This window comes from Corvus moneduloides, chromosome 11, assembly GCF_009650955.1.
Source record: "Corvus moneduloides isolate bCorMon1 chromosome 11, bCorMon1.pri, whole genome shotgun sequence".
Classification (NCBI taxonomy): domain Eukaryota; kingdom Metazoa; phylum Chordata; class Aves; order Passeriformes; family Corvidae; genus Corvus; species Corvus moneduloides.
The window spans coordinates 8131630-8148322 of record NC_045486.1 but is presented as its reverse complement, the minus strand read 5'-3'; the positions used below and the strand labels follow the sequence as shown (position 1 = coordinate 8148322).

The window sequence follows — 16693 nt, the reverse complement described above, 5'->3', positions numbered from 1 at the left end:
GGATTTCAGTCCTTCAGAGGAGATTGGCCCTTGTATGTGGTGCAAGGAGCAGGACAGTGAGAAGAGCACCATGGTGGAGAGGGACGTGGAGGGCAGGATTTGAGACCAACAGCCTCCTTGCCAACTACTCAGCTGTGTTCCCAGGCTGCTGCTTTTAACAGCAAGGCACTTGAGAGCTCCAGGGACTGCACAGCTGGCAAAGGCTCTTGGCATGGTGTGGTCTTTCTGATGAAGGAGCCCACCATGACACCCCCGTGTGCCACCCTGTGCAACAGTCCCATGCCATGTCCTCTGTTTCAGGATGCTCTAGAAAGGATTTATCATGTTGTTTTCTCAAAAGTTAAGAGCCTCTTCATCCTCCTTATTGAAAATGCTAAAAATTATTTGTTCAGGTTGCATTGTTATTGGTTATTTGTTATTTAAGCCCTTATAGTGCACAAGAGCCCCGAAGCACTGCACCCCAGCCAAAGGCTACAAGCTGTCCTGGAGCAGCTCAGTGCCACTGTCCTACAGTGGGCAAAGAGCTGCAACTGCTGCTCATGGGAGTACTCAGGATGGGCATGCAACTATGTGAGCATGGACAGACTGCAGCAGCACTGCAGTTATCCACACAGTCCCATCTGTTACCCGCTTGGGACCCCTGCTCATGAAGAGACACAAAGCTGGGCTACAGTTATTCCTGGTGGGACTCCATTGACATGGGAGGTGGTACCAGACAGTCATCTTTCCCCTGTTCTTTCATCCTGAAGACTCTGGAAGGCAGTGCAGGAGGCTGCAAAACACTGCTCTCTACTTCACACTCCCACACTGGAGTTTTTCTTTGCAGGAAGAAACATTTTAAACATTGCAAACAGAAATTATAAAGACAGTGAGACTGGAGAAGAACAGCAGTCAGTTCACTGCAGGCAGCCTCTCAAAAGAAAATACGTCTGGGCCAAATTCAAACCTGGTGTAAACAGAAGTCAATCTTCAGCAACAGGGGGATTAGCCCCCACTCGCACTAGGTTTGACTTTGCTGCTTGATGTTTATATCACTAGAGACCAAAGAATATACTTGCCAGACAAGAATAGGAATCATTAAGTCTGTGGTCCAAAGTGAGGCGCTGAACCATCTCAAAGAGTGAAGCGTGGTCAAAGTTACAGGGATTGGAAGAGATAAATTCATCCATGCCATGCTTTTGAGCTCTATCTGCATCTGTTCATTTATACATATAGAGAAAGACACCATTTAGAGAGATATAAGACATTTTAATTGACAAATACAACAGAAAAAAATATACAGTATGAAGCATGAAAGCCAAGTATCTCCTCTTCCCTCCATTGCCATTAAGTTTTCTCTTTGCAGGCTGTACAGTACACTTCACCTCCCATTGTCAACTTGCATCAGTTATGGACTATATTATTGCATTTAGGCAAAAGATTTTAGAATTAACATCTTGTCAACTGCTCATTATAGTGCATTTATTCTGTACTTAAAACCAGAACACAAACGCAAGAATTCACTCTGCATCTTACAATAGACTATGAGTTAACAGAATTTTGGCTCACATAAGTAAATTAGCTCCTATTTAGATAGTTGTGGTTAATTGTAATAGATTCTGCCATTCTAATGAAGTTACAGCTTTTTTTCTCTACATTTACTAGCTTTTCTAGGTATCACATCAGTTACATTGTTCTTCCTCCAAATGCCAATGTTTGTCTTCCCCACGGCAATTTTTTTTCCTAACAGCAACTTTAAATGCTACCTCACTGAAATAAAAAGATGCTCTTTTAAGCATTGCTAAGAAGTTAAATTGATATGTAGTTTGTTGTCACAGAGGCAGTAACCCGACAGTGCGCCAGAGCTGCCAGTCATCCCAATGGAGAGACTGAATTTCCTCTGCCTAGATTACGAGCTGCCATTTTTGGGTGAATTAACAGCCTCAACGTATTCACACTTCTCTGCTTTGGGTGACGTTTATGGGCACTAACTCCTAGGGGCTAATTAATTAATCTCAACATGGTTAACTAAAAATACACCAAATTCAGCAGTTGAAATGAAGCTGCCAAGCCAGCCTGGGTGCGGCCAGCCAGGACCTCACTGGGAGCAGGTTTTGTTCTAGCAGCGGCTGGGGAATTAAAGGACACCTTTCACTAGGTTTTGTCTGTGCTCAGCTTCCTACTATATGGGTTCTTGCCAAATCCTCGACAAAGAAAATAGGATTTAAATCCTTCCCCTGTTCATAGCCTCCTAGGGGAACTGGGTGGCCTTGAAACAACGTGGCTGAAAGGACACAAAAATGCAGTTTTCCACACAAGGAGTATATGGTAACTGTATTTGTTTTAAAACAAAATCCCTCTTTACCAGAAAAAAACCCCCAAAAATCCTTAATTAAAAAGAAAAAAAAGCTTTAAATGAGAGTGAGAATGTTCTTTTATATATGTTTTTCTATTCAATATTTAGCTGTGAAGGATGGCATATCTTTCCAAATACCTCATTTGTGTCAGTGCTCTCACATAGTAATGATCATGGGTAGCAATCTTTACATTTTCTGTATAGTCTGTCGTTATCTATATACAAACTGTATAAATAACATCACCCACTGGAAAGAAATCAGACAAATTGAAACATGTAACATTTCAATTAGCTGCTAGCAATACTTAATTCAGCTGTAGCTGGCAACTTTCCTCATTATAACCCCACTGAATAAACACTGATGTTTTTCCCACAGAGGGTTAATTTTTGAGGGTCTGCTCCCCTGTTTTGCTCTGTGTGCTGGGTCCTGCTGCCCCCTACCCCTGCCTCCCTTCCAGGACCCAAATCCTCTCATCTGCTGGCAACTCTGTGCATTCAGCACCAGGACAGAAGAAGCGGCTAATGGTGCTGAGTGAGGTGTCAGCACAAGGGCTGGCTCAGGGGATGGGAATAACCTCCCTGGGGAGTGCATCACCTCCATGGCACCTCTCCAGCATCCCTGGGCATGGGATGTGAAACCCACCCAGCCCTGGGGCCTGCAGCACAGACTGACTCCTGTCTGTTTTGACAGCTTTCTGCCCCATTGTCTCTGTCCCTTTGGGCCAAGATGGATTTGATTGCATTCACTCCCGAAGAGTTTGGCTGTACTGTTTTCATTCCATCCCCAGTGCCCAGAAAATATTTTAACAGCTATTATCAGACTACTTTTAATGGCTTGCTGCTCTGCCCGGCTCCTCGGAGTTGACTGCAAGCTGACAAATTGGCTGGAGGCCTTCATTTACCAGCTTTGCTCAGAGATTTTATTACTTTTCAATTAGGAGCCCTGATACACTGTCAATCCTCCTGCTCAGCCAACGAGGCTCTGAGAGCTGAGTAAATCAGCTGGAAATTTGAAGAGTCCTCTAGCCCTTTAGCTGGTGAACTTTTTTGAGCATATGTGCTAGAAAGAATGTTTGAAATTAGTATTTTTTATTCCACACTAATAAGCTTTTCCCCACATTACGTTCTGTGAGCAAGGTGGGCACAGAGCAGACCTTCTGCTGGTGGGAACCGACTGAAGCGCTGCTGGCTTCCACATAGCTGAGGGTCTGGCTGGGCTTTTTACAATCTCCCTGCTCCAGGCAGAGGCACAGACAGTTCCCTGCCAAGTGTGAGAACAGACACAGTGATTAAATGCCCTTCACAACTGTCCACAATCAGGGGCAATTTTACTTTCATGACTTTGAAGCCATGTCTTCCGTTGGGTGCCTGCTCAAAAGCCCCTTTGCCCCAAATCTCTCCTCCTCAGAACAACCACATGAAGAGAGAGACATCAGACATGGCACTAGGTGAGCTCAAGTGGCCAGCAAAGCATGATGCACATGACTTCTGCTCAGTCAGTGATTTAAAATGTGGATTTCTGCCATGGGGAGGAGGATGAGCAGCTGCAGCTCTCCCTGCATAGCCCAGGACCACAGCTCTTGCATGGCCAAACCATTTTGCACCAGCAGAGATGCAGGGCTGGGTGGGTGCACATCAGCACCCACAGCTGTCGTGATGTGACCTGGAGATGTCTGTGGAGAATGGTAATACAAATGTGTATTTCTTTTAAATGAAATATCAGCTCTGGGCCAGATGCTTCTCTGGGCCAAAATTCTTAAAAATAATAAGGAGCAGGTTAAAGAAGTCAATTCTATGCTAAACTCACCTTCCCTTAATTATTCTAAATAAACACCCCATGCACTTGCAACTTATTTTTGTATTTTGATTTTTCCAGTGGACTCACTTTTAAAAATGAAATTAATGAATCAAATGATACAAAAAACATTAAACTTCATAGGCAACACAAAAAGAAAAAAAACAGATCTAAATATATTATTACTCTGCTTCAGACAAATATCTGCAATTTAAAATAATGCCAACATCTGCATATGAAATAAGTTCTATGTATAATCCACCTTCTTTCAAAATGGCCTATACAGTTTGATTTTAAACAAAGCACAAAATGAGAATGGCTAATATTCACACCCAAACTGTGTAGCCAATTTTTAAGTACTTTAAATTAATTGTTTCAGTCAAATACAGCTGCTTTTTTGACCCTGCTCTGTTATTCTAGCTAAAAAGGAAGGAGCAACCAAAGGAAGAAAGTTATATGATGCTCCAGTAATTTGCAATCCCTTCCCAAGGTGCCGTGCCAAGCTTACTGGTGTTTCTTTGTTTGGGGCCCCAGCTGAAATGCTGCTGCAGGCCCACAAAAGTCATGTTACATTTTAGACAAGCTGCACACGAGTGCAGTTGAAAGGTGTTCGATGGTGGTCTCAGAAGGGAGGCTGCCAGTGGATGGACATGGCCAGCACAGGCTCCACAAACCTTTCTTCTGCAAAACTGCAGACTCTGGCCTTTTATATCACACTTGGTCCCCTACATTACTGCCTTTTTTGAATACTGCTGGGTTTATTTTGTCCATTTTTATCCAGTTTTCATTTTGTGCTGACTCCATTAACTGGACCCCTGTCACACATGCCCTCCCTACATGTGTTTGAAATGAGAGTCTTAAAAATCTGCCAGTGTCAGGAACACAAAGATTTCAACAATAACAAGGATCATGCAATCCAGAGGACTATCCCACTGTTTGGTTCTCTGAGGGCTGTATTTATCTTTATCTATCTGTTATTTAAAAAGGAAGAGACAAACCAGTCAAATCTCTCATTCTTTTTTTTTTTTTTTTCTTAAATGTATTTCCCTGCTCTCTGCGTTTCTTTTGCTCCAGCAATAATCTTGGCAGATTTTGCTTTGAGAGCAGTGAAGTTAATAGTGGGGGACAAGCTCCATAAAAGAATTCTTGTTATAAAAGGCTGTAGGTAGCCATTTTATTGTAAGAATTTCTTAATATAGATTTATTTTTTTTCATTAATGAGTGACTTTGGTTTAGTACCAAAGGCAACTGAAAATTCAGTAAATTTTACAACACATTTCCCTATTGAAAAAACAATAAAAATCCACCAAACAAACAAAAACCCAAACAACTGTAAATTAAAAGGTGACTTTGTATCTTACTCATCTGGAAAATGTGTGCTTGTCATATCTGCTTGACATTACAAGAATGAAGATGTGGTTTGGACAGTAACAAACAATGACACTAGTCAACCTCATCAGGAGACATGAAATAAAGGAATGACAATGATTGATGGCAGCTATTCATTTACAGATATTTCTAGAAAAGTCTTCGATGGCCTGGCTAGGCAGAGCGGGAGAACTTTTCCAGCCTGACCAGCAATGCACTGCGGCGGGTGACTCACAGAGTGCCCACTACAACCCACTGCCTGCCCTGAGGGGCAGTGGGGTCCCCTCCTGCTCACAGACACATTTGGGCTGTGCCTTGTTAAAGAAATACCCAGGGAAGTGCCTGAAAACCTCATTTGGTTTGCCCGTGTGGAGCGAGAGACTTCACTAGCAAATACTGGTGTTCTGGAGGGGGAAACACTAAATCCCTGTACCTGGATTCAAATGCTGGGTGGATTATGAGTGAGCTGCTGGCAGTGCTAGCTGGTGATTTACCATGTCCCCTCCTCACTGTGCACTGTCATTGCACCTCTGCGTGTGTGTGCTCAGGGGTCTGTAAACCTCCTCCCCAAACCTTCTCCCCATGCGGAGCTGTGGCTCCATGCAGGAGCCTCAATTTGCCTCTCAGCTGCAAAGCCAAGAGCTCTTTCTTCTACCTTTCATATTATTGCATGTTAGAAGATAGTTTTAAACTTAATGGGCTGTTTATTCCTGTGGCTTATGGCTTTTCCCCTGCTTCAAACAAATTATTTTCTGCTTCAGTTAGAATTTTAATAAATTATTATGAATGCTCCTGTAAATCACCAGACACACGAGGCACTGAATTGCAATCTAAGTTATCTAAGGATTGGTAGTTAGATTAATAAGAATTTGTAGTACACACTTACATAATTCCTTGTGTGGCAAGTTAAAAACACAGTTTTAGAACAGCTATTTATAATATAAAACATTGTTTCACAGCGTTTTTGTAACTATTTAAGAATATTTTGAATTGGATGGCTGCAGAAACATGTGAATTTGTATTTCATAAGTTAGAGGTCCAGGCTTCTTAAAGCACGTAGAACAGATTTACAGGCTAGTTTTAAATTCATGCAAGTTATGTGAGACTGATTTAACTTTTAATTCTGCATTCCTGCAATGAAGCATCTGCAAGTTGACAATACAGAAGACACAGCAGCGTTCCCATGATATCTCTAACTATCTAAAAAAAGTAAAGCAATTAAAGCACAAAACTAATAATCTAATAAGATAGCAATGCATTGTAGTGCAAATACATGTAATGTTGCCAAACCCAGGCTCATTCATTCGTTCATTCATCCACTCTTTCTTTCTTTCTTTCAAAGTGGCAAAAATCTGTATTTCATTCAAATTAAGCTTTTGTGGGTTTGGTTGGGGTTGGTTTTTGGTTTTTTTTTTTTTTGTGGTAAAGTCTGATAAGAATTCTCTTTGGAAATCCAAACATGTAGAAAACAAAATAAAGAAAGAAAAAAGAAAGTGTCTGCTGAGAAGGAATTCTGCCTGCTACCCAAGGGGATATTTGTACACACACACACGCACACATACACATAGGAAAAAAGAAGAAAAAGAAATAAAAGGAGGAGGAAGGAAAAAAAGGAGTCTTGTTTGATGGCCAAGAGGGATGACACCACCTGTTCCTTCTCATAATTGCATTCAGATACTCCGGATACATATTTGCCAGCTCTCATGACCCACTGATGCTATTCCCTCCTAAGGAAAAAGCAGGCACTCACCAGATATTACAGAAGATTTTAACACCAAAAAAGGATTTGTACTGGGTGTGTTTAGGACTGATCAAACTAAGGAGAAGCTCTCTTACAGCACAAATCTGGAGTTTTATCTTTTGCGAAGTAGGTATACCAGTGGGAAAAAGTAAAATAACAATTCCCTTGGCTTATTCTTTGACTAGCATGGCTTTGACTGGTGACTGAGACCCAGGCTAAAACAATAATTTATTATAATTTTAGTGAACAGCAGCACCCCTCCATGACAAATGCATTTAAGTCAGAGCAGGCCAGCATCTCCAAATGCAGGGTGACCCAGAGAGCTGCCACTTGCTGCTAGAATCATTCCCTACCAAGTTAATGGGAGAGGGAACTATCAAACCTCGATGATTCAGGGCTCTTTTCACAGGTCATGTGCAGAGGGGTTTCTGGGGGTCTCCTCTGGAGTCCTGCACCTTCTCTGGGTCTCTTGGGGTCTCCTGCCCTACCTTGCTATGCTTTGAGGTGTCCATGGTTTGCCCTGCACTCTGGTGCACTGCACCAAGCTAATCATCAGCACGGAGAGAAAGGATATTGTCAGAGTGCAAAATGATCTGTTTTCAGGCAGGAAGCAGTCAACTAGATGTAAATTCCATGAAACAAAAGAAGGTATTATTTACAGTTTTATTGTGATGTTAATTAATATTTACATCTTGGAATGAAAAATAGAAATGTTAATGATTGGCTTTACTAAGAGGATCACTTGATGCCAATGTGAAAGCCAGGGAGAGAAGGCAATTATGCAGACATCACATGCATCCCAATTTCAGTATGGAAACTTACATTTCAAATCTCAATTCAGGAAAATAACATGGAAAGTTTGTACTACAAAATCTAAACATGAGAAAGATTTAAGAGAAAAAAAAAAAGCACATTGCGTATGTCAGATAATCTAGTCTGATTATCTGAGCTGTGCTAGCTACAGGGAAGCACTTACCCTTGAGTCCAGCTAGAAGTTAGCAGGGTAAGAAGGAACAAACCAGAATAACATAAAGACTAGCAACAAGGCTCAGGAAAGCAGACAGGAGCCCTAACCTAGCAGCTAAATACTTGGGTTCAAGCAAAGAATGAAAAAGAAACTAAAGAAAATCAAACCAACCAAAAAGAAAACCACTTACAGCTGAAAATTTCTCAAGCAGCTCAATAAACCTTGCTACTTATTATGGGGAAACAAATCATCACAAATTCTCAAAACAACCAACTCATTGTATATGGTGTGATTAACAGTTATTAAATATAAACAGACATTAAAAACTACATATAACCACAAATGATACGTAAAACAAGTACAGACCAATCTTTCACATTAAAAAAAAGGGCTCCAAGAAACAAAAAAGAATGTTGAGCACGTTTGGGAATTTTCTTCGATACATCACTAACACAGAACAAAGATTGGTGCTTTCAGACAAGTGACCACTTTTATGAAGCTTAAATATTGCCAAAAGGTGTAATATGTATTGGCAGCATTATTGACTATAAAACTGTGAAGGATTCCAACACTAAACAAGAACCGTTTGGGGTTTTTTCTTTTATAATGCGAACACTGGAGAAAAGCACAGCTTTGCGTAAATGGAGTTTTTCTTTGAAATTGCAGCAAAAAAAAAAAAAGCAAAACTTTTCACTCTAACAGGTATTGTTCACCCACATAAAAGGAATTGTAAGTCATACAAAAATTAATGAATAGCAGGATCTATTTTTTCCAGTACTTAAATTGCAAATAAAATAAATTCCACCCTGGCTCGGAGCTGTCTGTTTACTTCAAAGTAAAGTGCTGCCTTTGAACTGTGGATGAGAATTTGAGTGCCGCTCAAACTTTATATTTACTAAGTCAAAAGATGTGGGAACCAAATGGAATTCACTATTTCTCCCAAGTTTCCCAAACAGCAAGATATCTGCTTCCCAATTTTCTGTGCAACAGACAGCTCCATGCCAGGCATGGAGGGCTGGATTTTCCCTGTGTGTGCATGCATGCACATGAGGCGTCTCAGACTGTTACAACACGGAAGCTCTAACAACAGTTACTCGTCAAATGGCTTAACATTTACTTCTTTGCACATCCTCATTCACCATAGCCTCTAATAAGCACAAAAAAAAAAAAAAAAAGACAGGTATAAAGATAAACATACAAGAATAAAATGTCTCACAGAAGTCCTTACCTTTCTGCAGGCAAAAAAAAGCCCCAAACCCCACACCAAAACATTCAAGCAAAAAAGAAAAAAAAAAAAAAAGCCAGTAACAAACCTAGACCCTTTTAAAAATGCAATACTTGGTATGTTTGGATTTCAAGACTGAAGGAGCTGAGATATGTATTTGTATATTTAAGACTCCCCATGCGTGGCATGCATGACTCACTGCTGCTTCAGATCATTTAACTGCTGTGCCCCATGACTTTTGCAATGAGCACTGCCACGTATAGATGTTGAAATATGAAAAATGAGCAGCCTTTCCTGTTGAGATGAAGGTGTATTATGGCACGTTGCCCTCCTCCTCTTGTAGAACGTGCACAAAGACCTGTCAGAGGGATCTAGATCCAAAGGGGGAGGAGGAAGGAAAACCAAGGACAAAACACACCAGCCCAGAAGATGCTCAAGTAGTAAGCCATCACACTGATGGACTGATGAGCCAACTAGTTTCTCTCTTCCAGGCTTTGGCACAACATATCCAAGAGGGTTTCCCAGTGCTTGCAGCAAAAAGGGGTGCCTGACACTGTGCGACTTACAGAAAAATACATTGTGGATGGAAAGAGGGTGGTGGTGTTATAAAAAGCAAAATGATCCAGATTTGGAGCTGGTATTGGCATGAGAACAAGTGAGAGAAACAGAGGTCAGATCCTGACTCCCTCAAATGCCCTGGAGGGCCCAGGGGGTGAAATCTTGGCTGTTTTCACCAGAAGCAAGGATGAAGGAGCCCTGCCTCCTGGCAAGTGAGATGCAAAAACAAGGTCAAGCCAGTGGCATCTCTCTAGCTCTGAGCACAGTCAGGCTGATAGAGCCTGCAGGACCACAAGCAGCACAGGGATCTGATGGATGTGCTGGACTGCGTAGATGCAGAATTGACTCCTGGGCTCAGTCACTGACTTCCCTGATCCCTGGCAAGGATTAGGATAAGCCAGCTGCCCCTTCTCCACCCCAGATACCCTATGCAGAGAGGTTCAGCTCACCCACACACACAGCGCTTGGCTGTGCAAGGAAATCATACACCCAAGTGTCCACTGCCCTGGGCAATCCCTTTTCCTCCTCAAAATCCTGACAGATTTTGCAACAGCTGCTATGATGTGTTTTGGAAAGCAACACTTCACCTGACCCTTCATATTGGTCTGTTGAAGCGAAAACTGTAAATATCAGGAATTTACCCAGCAGAAAAATTCTCCAAGCTTGATGTCTGCAGGGATAGGAGAAGACTGGAGGGAAAGGTGTTTCCTCAGTTTGATGTTCTCTGCTCTCATTCTACTCTGCAGGGATCATGCTGGGATGAGCAGGAGTACATCCTCGGGGCACCAACCCCACAACTAAGAGCACCCTTCAGCATCACTTGTTAGGAGAGGGAGCAACATGCAGAATCCCTCTATTGCTCACCCTTGCTATGCTTGAAGGCTTTTAGTCTGTGAAAAAGCAGCAGTAGAAGGATCTGTGCCTGCTATTTCCAAGAACTCTCTGATTAAACATTCTGGGCAGAGGGACATAAATCCCTGGGAATGCTCTTGGGTCAGCATGACTCAGCCAGGCCTAGAGGCTTATCACAGCCAGTAAAGGTCCCACGTACAAGAGGCCAATCCCCACCTCCCATTTTGGCTTTCTGAGAGGCATCCTTCCTTCCCAACTCCAGTTCTTTACACCTTGCACTCCCAAAGTGCAATGAAGAGGATGAGGATCATTGAAATGAAAACAGTGACTATAGGCTACCACACGGCATCACACTGCGTTTCACTTGCAGCAGCAGCAATGTAAGGCAGAAAGAAGGCCAAAACACGCAGGCATGTTGAAGATACAAAAAAATAAAAAAGCAGCAAGCAGAGGTTTTCTGCTGCACCACTGGTCATACAGCTGTATGTCTTGTACTGTTATTTTCTATAAATACTGACATGAAGAAGTTAAACAAATATAAAAGATGGACAAATGCTATTGATAAGGAAAGGGCAGATATTCTGAGTTCCTTACAACAATATACTCCATAACTGCTTTACAGAGACTATTAAAAAAAAGTTAAAATCTGATTTAATCAGAAGAATTCTTTAGTATTTACTACTTTTCCTTATTTTACTTATATTTAATGATAAAATAATTCTTAAATTTTGCCAAAACTAGCAAGAACTGGTGTATGTTACATAACAAAGGGGCTGCAGATGATTGAGACCTTCAAGAAAATGAGTGAAGAGGCATTTGTGTAGTTTATAATCAAATTACATTTGCAAGACAAATGAAATTGCTCTAAATTTCAAATGAAGCAAAGTGGGTATAACTGCATAGGACATGCAGCATAGCTATGACTTAAAAGATGATTGCTTTAAATTCACATCTAACTGGCCTGCAAAGCAACCTGTTAAAAATACCATATGTTTTCCTACAGTTGAATATTCAACAGGAGACCTCTTTTTGTGTGTGCATTTCATACTTGTAAGATTTGCACCTGTAGTTTTGAGCACATGATGCATTTGATAGACAGCTAATGGTGCTAATGAATCACTTTGATCTGGGTGTGCAACTTATTGTGTGGGGGTAAAACACATGTCTTGGAAAGCAAGGTGGGTCTCAGGCTCTCAGATCCCAGTCTCTCTCCTCCATCAAGTATTGCACTTTAAAATACCCATTGACAAGTTCCCCAAGGAATTTTGTTTCTTGGGTTTGATTGTATCAAACACACAGTTTAACTGCTTCCGGATCTACTGATGTAAAAAAAAGCTTTATGATAATGAAAAAACATTTTGTTTTGAAATCAGAAACATGTGCGCGAATATTGATTTACATCAGTGTATAAAATCTTTCCATCAAAGACTTCGGCTGTCTAGGAGAACTTATTTACTTACAAAATTGAGAGATTGGGGCGTCTATCTGGGGTACATTTCCTCCTTTAGCATTTAGCTTTTGCACTTGGGTAGGCGGCACAGGTTTGTGAGACTGGCCAGTGGCTCGGTACATGGCTTGGACCCACAGGATACGGTCCTGCTCATCGTCACTTGCAAAAATCACCGTGTCTCCTTCCTTCACAGCATTGAAGAATGTTCTGCCACCATCCAGACCTGGCAGGAAATGAAGTGACAATGCAGTTTCACAGACTTTGAGGCCAGCCAGGAGATCTCCCCCGGCTTCCCACCCCACCATGGCTCCGGTGTCTCTTCACCCAGTCCCATGCTGCTCCCAGCTCAGTCCCCTCCCCTGCACCTAACTCACCTGCAAGACAGCCCACAGGTCCCCAGGTAGCATCCTACAGCCCAGTTATTAAAACATGCCCCAACACACTCAGATTAATTGCTTCTCTCACCTATAGCTCCATCTGTGCAAGTCCCATGTGAGTTGCACCACTGGAGCCCAATTAAACATAGGTTTTGAGTGGGAGGTTCCCCATTAGACTGAACGCATCAGTGCTCACACTGCGGAAAAAGGTCCTTGGGTGATATCTTTATTTCTGTCTTTGCCTTGATTTGGCACCCATCTTCCCATCTCCCTGATAGAAGAGTTAAACTGGAATAAAGGTCTTGACAACCAACCTACTGTATCTTTTCTCATCTCCTCTGGGGATACCACTACCCAGGGCATGGTGAGGATCACCATGCTGAGCATGTTGCCCCATTGAAATAAAAGAAAAATGGTGCTCCTCCACTTGAAGAAGGGTCTTACCACCAACAGGTACCTCCAGCTGCCAGGGGCTTTCTGTCCCTGCCCCTTCCATGCACTGACATCCATGAGAGAGAACGGGGCAGACAAATATGTTGGCTTGGTCCCATAAATATTTTCTACAATAAAGACAAGCATAGCTGCTAGCCTTTTATTTAGGGAATATAATCTGAAGGCATAGGGTGGGATCATTACTCAATTTGAGAATTCAGCTCACAGTCAAATTTCATTGGGATTTAAGTGTCTAATTCACTTGGGCTCCCCAGAAGAGATGAGTCTTTCCCTCCTCTGGTGCAACTCCTAGCTCAGCTCCTTAGATCTATTTATAGTAAAGTCATGCATAGATAATGATCAGTATAAACAAACATATTTAGAATAATGCTGATCACAGTTCAGCTGCAGGCAGGGAGAGGGAGAGAGAGGACTCCCTTTGGGAGTGGTAAGCGCAGCACCCACGGGAGCCGCCAGCCCCGCACCTGGCTGAGGGTCAGTGTAGTCCACGGTGTATCCATCAAGCTGCAGCAGCTCTTGAGGTTCAGCTTTCTTCTCCCGGTAGCTGCACATAGCAAATGTATATTGACTAACCTGAGGAAAATCACAAAGCTAAGATGGCACCGGGTGACCACCACAAGGCAATCCAAAGCGCTGACAAACGCCGCACACTGACGGCGTGTTTGCAGGGACTGGGGGTGCTGGGGTAATTTGGATGGTCATTGCCCATTAGAGACAGACTAAACTTTTTACCAGGCTTTTACAAAGCCCTCTCTTAGCACACCCAGCTGCAGCACGCATCTAATTCTCCACATCAGTACATACAGTGGTTTAATTTCCTCCAAAAACGGAAGCTCCACGGCTTAAAACCCTCTATCATTCATCCCCAGACAAGTGCAAGAGTGACACTCTGTCACAAACAATGTGAGCTAAATTGCTAGGTGCCAGTCATATTAAAGCAATCTTAAGATCCCACTGATCTCAGCAGTTGTTGTCATCAGTGCTGTAAATGGCAGCTCTCACTCCTCTGAGGTACCATCTGCATGACACGACATATTCAATGTCAAGCTCTTGACGGAAGCCGACTCAGCTGCGGGGGCTCTGCCAGGCTCCCAAATCGCCTTTAGGAGCCCATCAGGCCACATCAAAACCCTGCATGTACTCAGTGTGCTGCGATCTGGATGGTCGGCAAGGAGCTCGTCAGGGAGGAGAGGAGAGGATTCTCCATGCCCCAGGCTAGGAACTCACAGGGAAATTTACTGTCAAATGATTTCAAATGACTTTGTTAAGGTTGTGTCACATCCTGGATGCCTGACGTAATTTTATTTGTCTGGACATTTTCTTGACCTCTGGAGGAAACTTTAAAACTCTGGTGGGTGGCAATGAATCATGCTTGTCATTTTTTGGAAGCTGGGAGAGATCCTGAAACAGGGGAGCATGGCTGGGCTGGGGGGTTTTGCCTTCAAACTCCAGCCAAATCACTTAACTACAAAGACACATGCAGCACTTATTTTGGTGGCATCTCTCACTAATAAAATGTAATTTATTGAAGTCGGAGGACCCCGTCTATTGGCAGAGCATCTCCCAGACACCGCTCGGTTTATTGCTGCCCTCTATGGGCTTCTGCTCGCTGCCAGCCTGCTCCAGCAGCCCTGCCTGCACTGAGCTTTTCTCCAGGAACAGCTCCAAAAGCCACCTAAGAATAAACCCTATCATTAACACATTTGTGGGAGTAAGACTAAAAGCATTGCTTTAAGCATCTTTCATCCTCCTTAAAACCACCAGCACTGACAAAAGATTGACAAGTAGCAGACCAATAGCAGGAGCACACCAGTGCATATTCCCTGCTCTGAACTTTGCATGCTTGCCATTGTATAGGCAACACAAAACCTAAAAAGATTAACACGAAGAAATCTAAAAATAAAAATATAAAACCCAGTGCCCCACAGCACAACATTCAGACTCCTGTGGTGTTCATTCAGTGGTACTTGCAGTATGTTGCTGCCATCTCCTGGAGAAACGCTGGAATTGGCTTTATTTATGGGAAAATCCTAGAGATCTCATCTGAGCGGTAAGGATTTGATTTCTCTGTGTTAGACAGCCTGAACTTCAGGGACTGCATGATAAATCCAGTTCCTGAAACGAGTCAGCTAGCTAACCTATGCTGACATTTATTGAAAGCCTTAATACCACTAATGCTTTTTTGCTTCTCCTATATGGTCTATAGCAACAGGTAAATTCATTCAGTAGTTCAGCTTTTGTTCTCTGACCCTGAATATGAGGTCTGAATTTCAGGCTCTTCCTCATATACAAGTAATTCCACTCCTCTTTGGACCCAGAAAATATTCTTCTGCCCTATCAATAAAACAACCATAGCAACACAGTGGTAACATACGGAAAAAGGCATTTCAGAGCTTGTATTTCTCATACTAAAAGTTATAAAAGACAGGTGTAGACAGTAGGCTCTGGTGGAGCCATCCTGGGACAAAGGCAAAGCAAATTGGTCTCTCCTGTTAGGATGCACAGGATTTCCTTGAAAGAAGCTGCTCTACATTGTTATCAGAAGAGACCTTTAAGAGAAACTTACGGGTGGGTCTATAACATGCAGTGAGCCACGGCTCATCCAGGTTCACATCTTCTTCACTACTTACACAGCTCAAAGGAGAAGCCCAAGCTCAGGAATGCCACAAAGCTTGCTGGCAGGAGCAAGCAAGTATCAGGTTGGAGAGAGGACAAAGCTATTGATGGCCTCTGGAAGAGGTGCCAACTGTGCCATCCAGAGTGTCTGCACCTAAACAACTCAAGCTACTGACTTCAAGGACTGGCAAACCAGCCTGTGTGCCCTATCCTGCTGCCTAGAGCATTTACTGCTTGGGGTCAGAGAGAAGCTGGTGCCATGGCTACCAGTGCAATGTGGCTCCTTTCATTTACAAGCAGTGGTAAAGCCAAGCCCAAGAAAATGACATTCTAGAAAGCTCAGTATGTCACAGTTGTGCTTTGCTGCTGAACAGCACTGTAGGGTCAAGAGGAGATTGCATTTGCCTTTCATCAGTCCTCTAAAATATTATGCTTTACAGAGCCTGCTTTCTGTAAAGCTCAGAAGTGGCCAGACAAGTGAAACAGTTAATAGCAGAAATTAATCTTACAGCCTGCTGAGTTCACACTGAACCATAGCTGAGTATGAGAGTGAGCAAGCAGATGGGATGGGCAAGATGAATGGTTTGAGTAATTGGAAAAAACACAGATACAGAGAGGAAACTGAAGGAAGACAGAGGAGAAATCTCTGCCCAGTGAGGGACAAACTCTCAAAGCAGCTGGGATTTCATCCAGGGACTTGATGACAGCCAGGAATGGAGCATCTACGGAAGCTGAACTGAGAGAAAGTAAAAGAAGGGAACTAATCTGAGGCAGCCCTGGCTGGTTCATTACAAGAAAGGGAAAACACTTTGAGAAATAATTTGAGATAAAAGAACACAAGGGGAAAAAAGTGGGGAAAAAGACAAAGAAATTCAGGAAAGGGGAAGCAGACAGCAGGAGACAAACGGCAAAGTTCACTATTCCCAGGCTGCTAAATTAAATCTGACTTTCTTGGC

General features: G+C 42.7%; 1 protein-coding gene across 33 annotated transcripts in view; it reads right to left on the bottom strand.

Annotated features, from left to right (window-relative positions):
* Positions 1-16693, bottom strand: part of CADPS (calcium dependent secretion activator) — a 210860-nt gene that overhangs the window by 85776 nt on the left and 108391 nt on the right. For 20 of the 33 annotated variants that reach the window (XM_032121008.1, XM_032121010.1, XM_032121013.1 and 17 more), the window contains exons 10-13: positions 13586-13694; positions 12302-12514; positions 8216-8227; positions 1059-1195 (exon numbers count right to left, since the gene is read on the bottom strand). In XM_032121008.1, the coding sequence (XP_031976899.1) occupies positions 1059-1195; positions 8216-8227; positions 12302-12514; positions 13586-13694 (471 nt within the window). The remainder of the gene's footprint in view (positions 1-1058; positions 1196-8215; positions 8228-12301; positions 12515-13585; positions 13695-16693) is intronic. The other 13 variants (XM_032121002.1, XM_032121026.1, XM_032121011.1 and 10 more) reach the window with 1 other exon arrangement.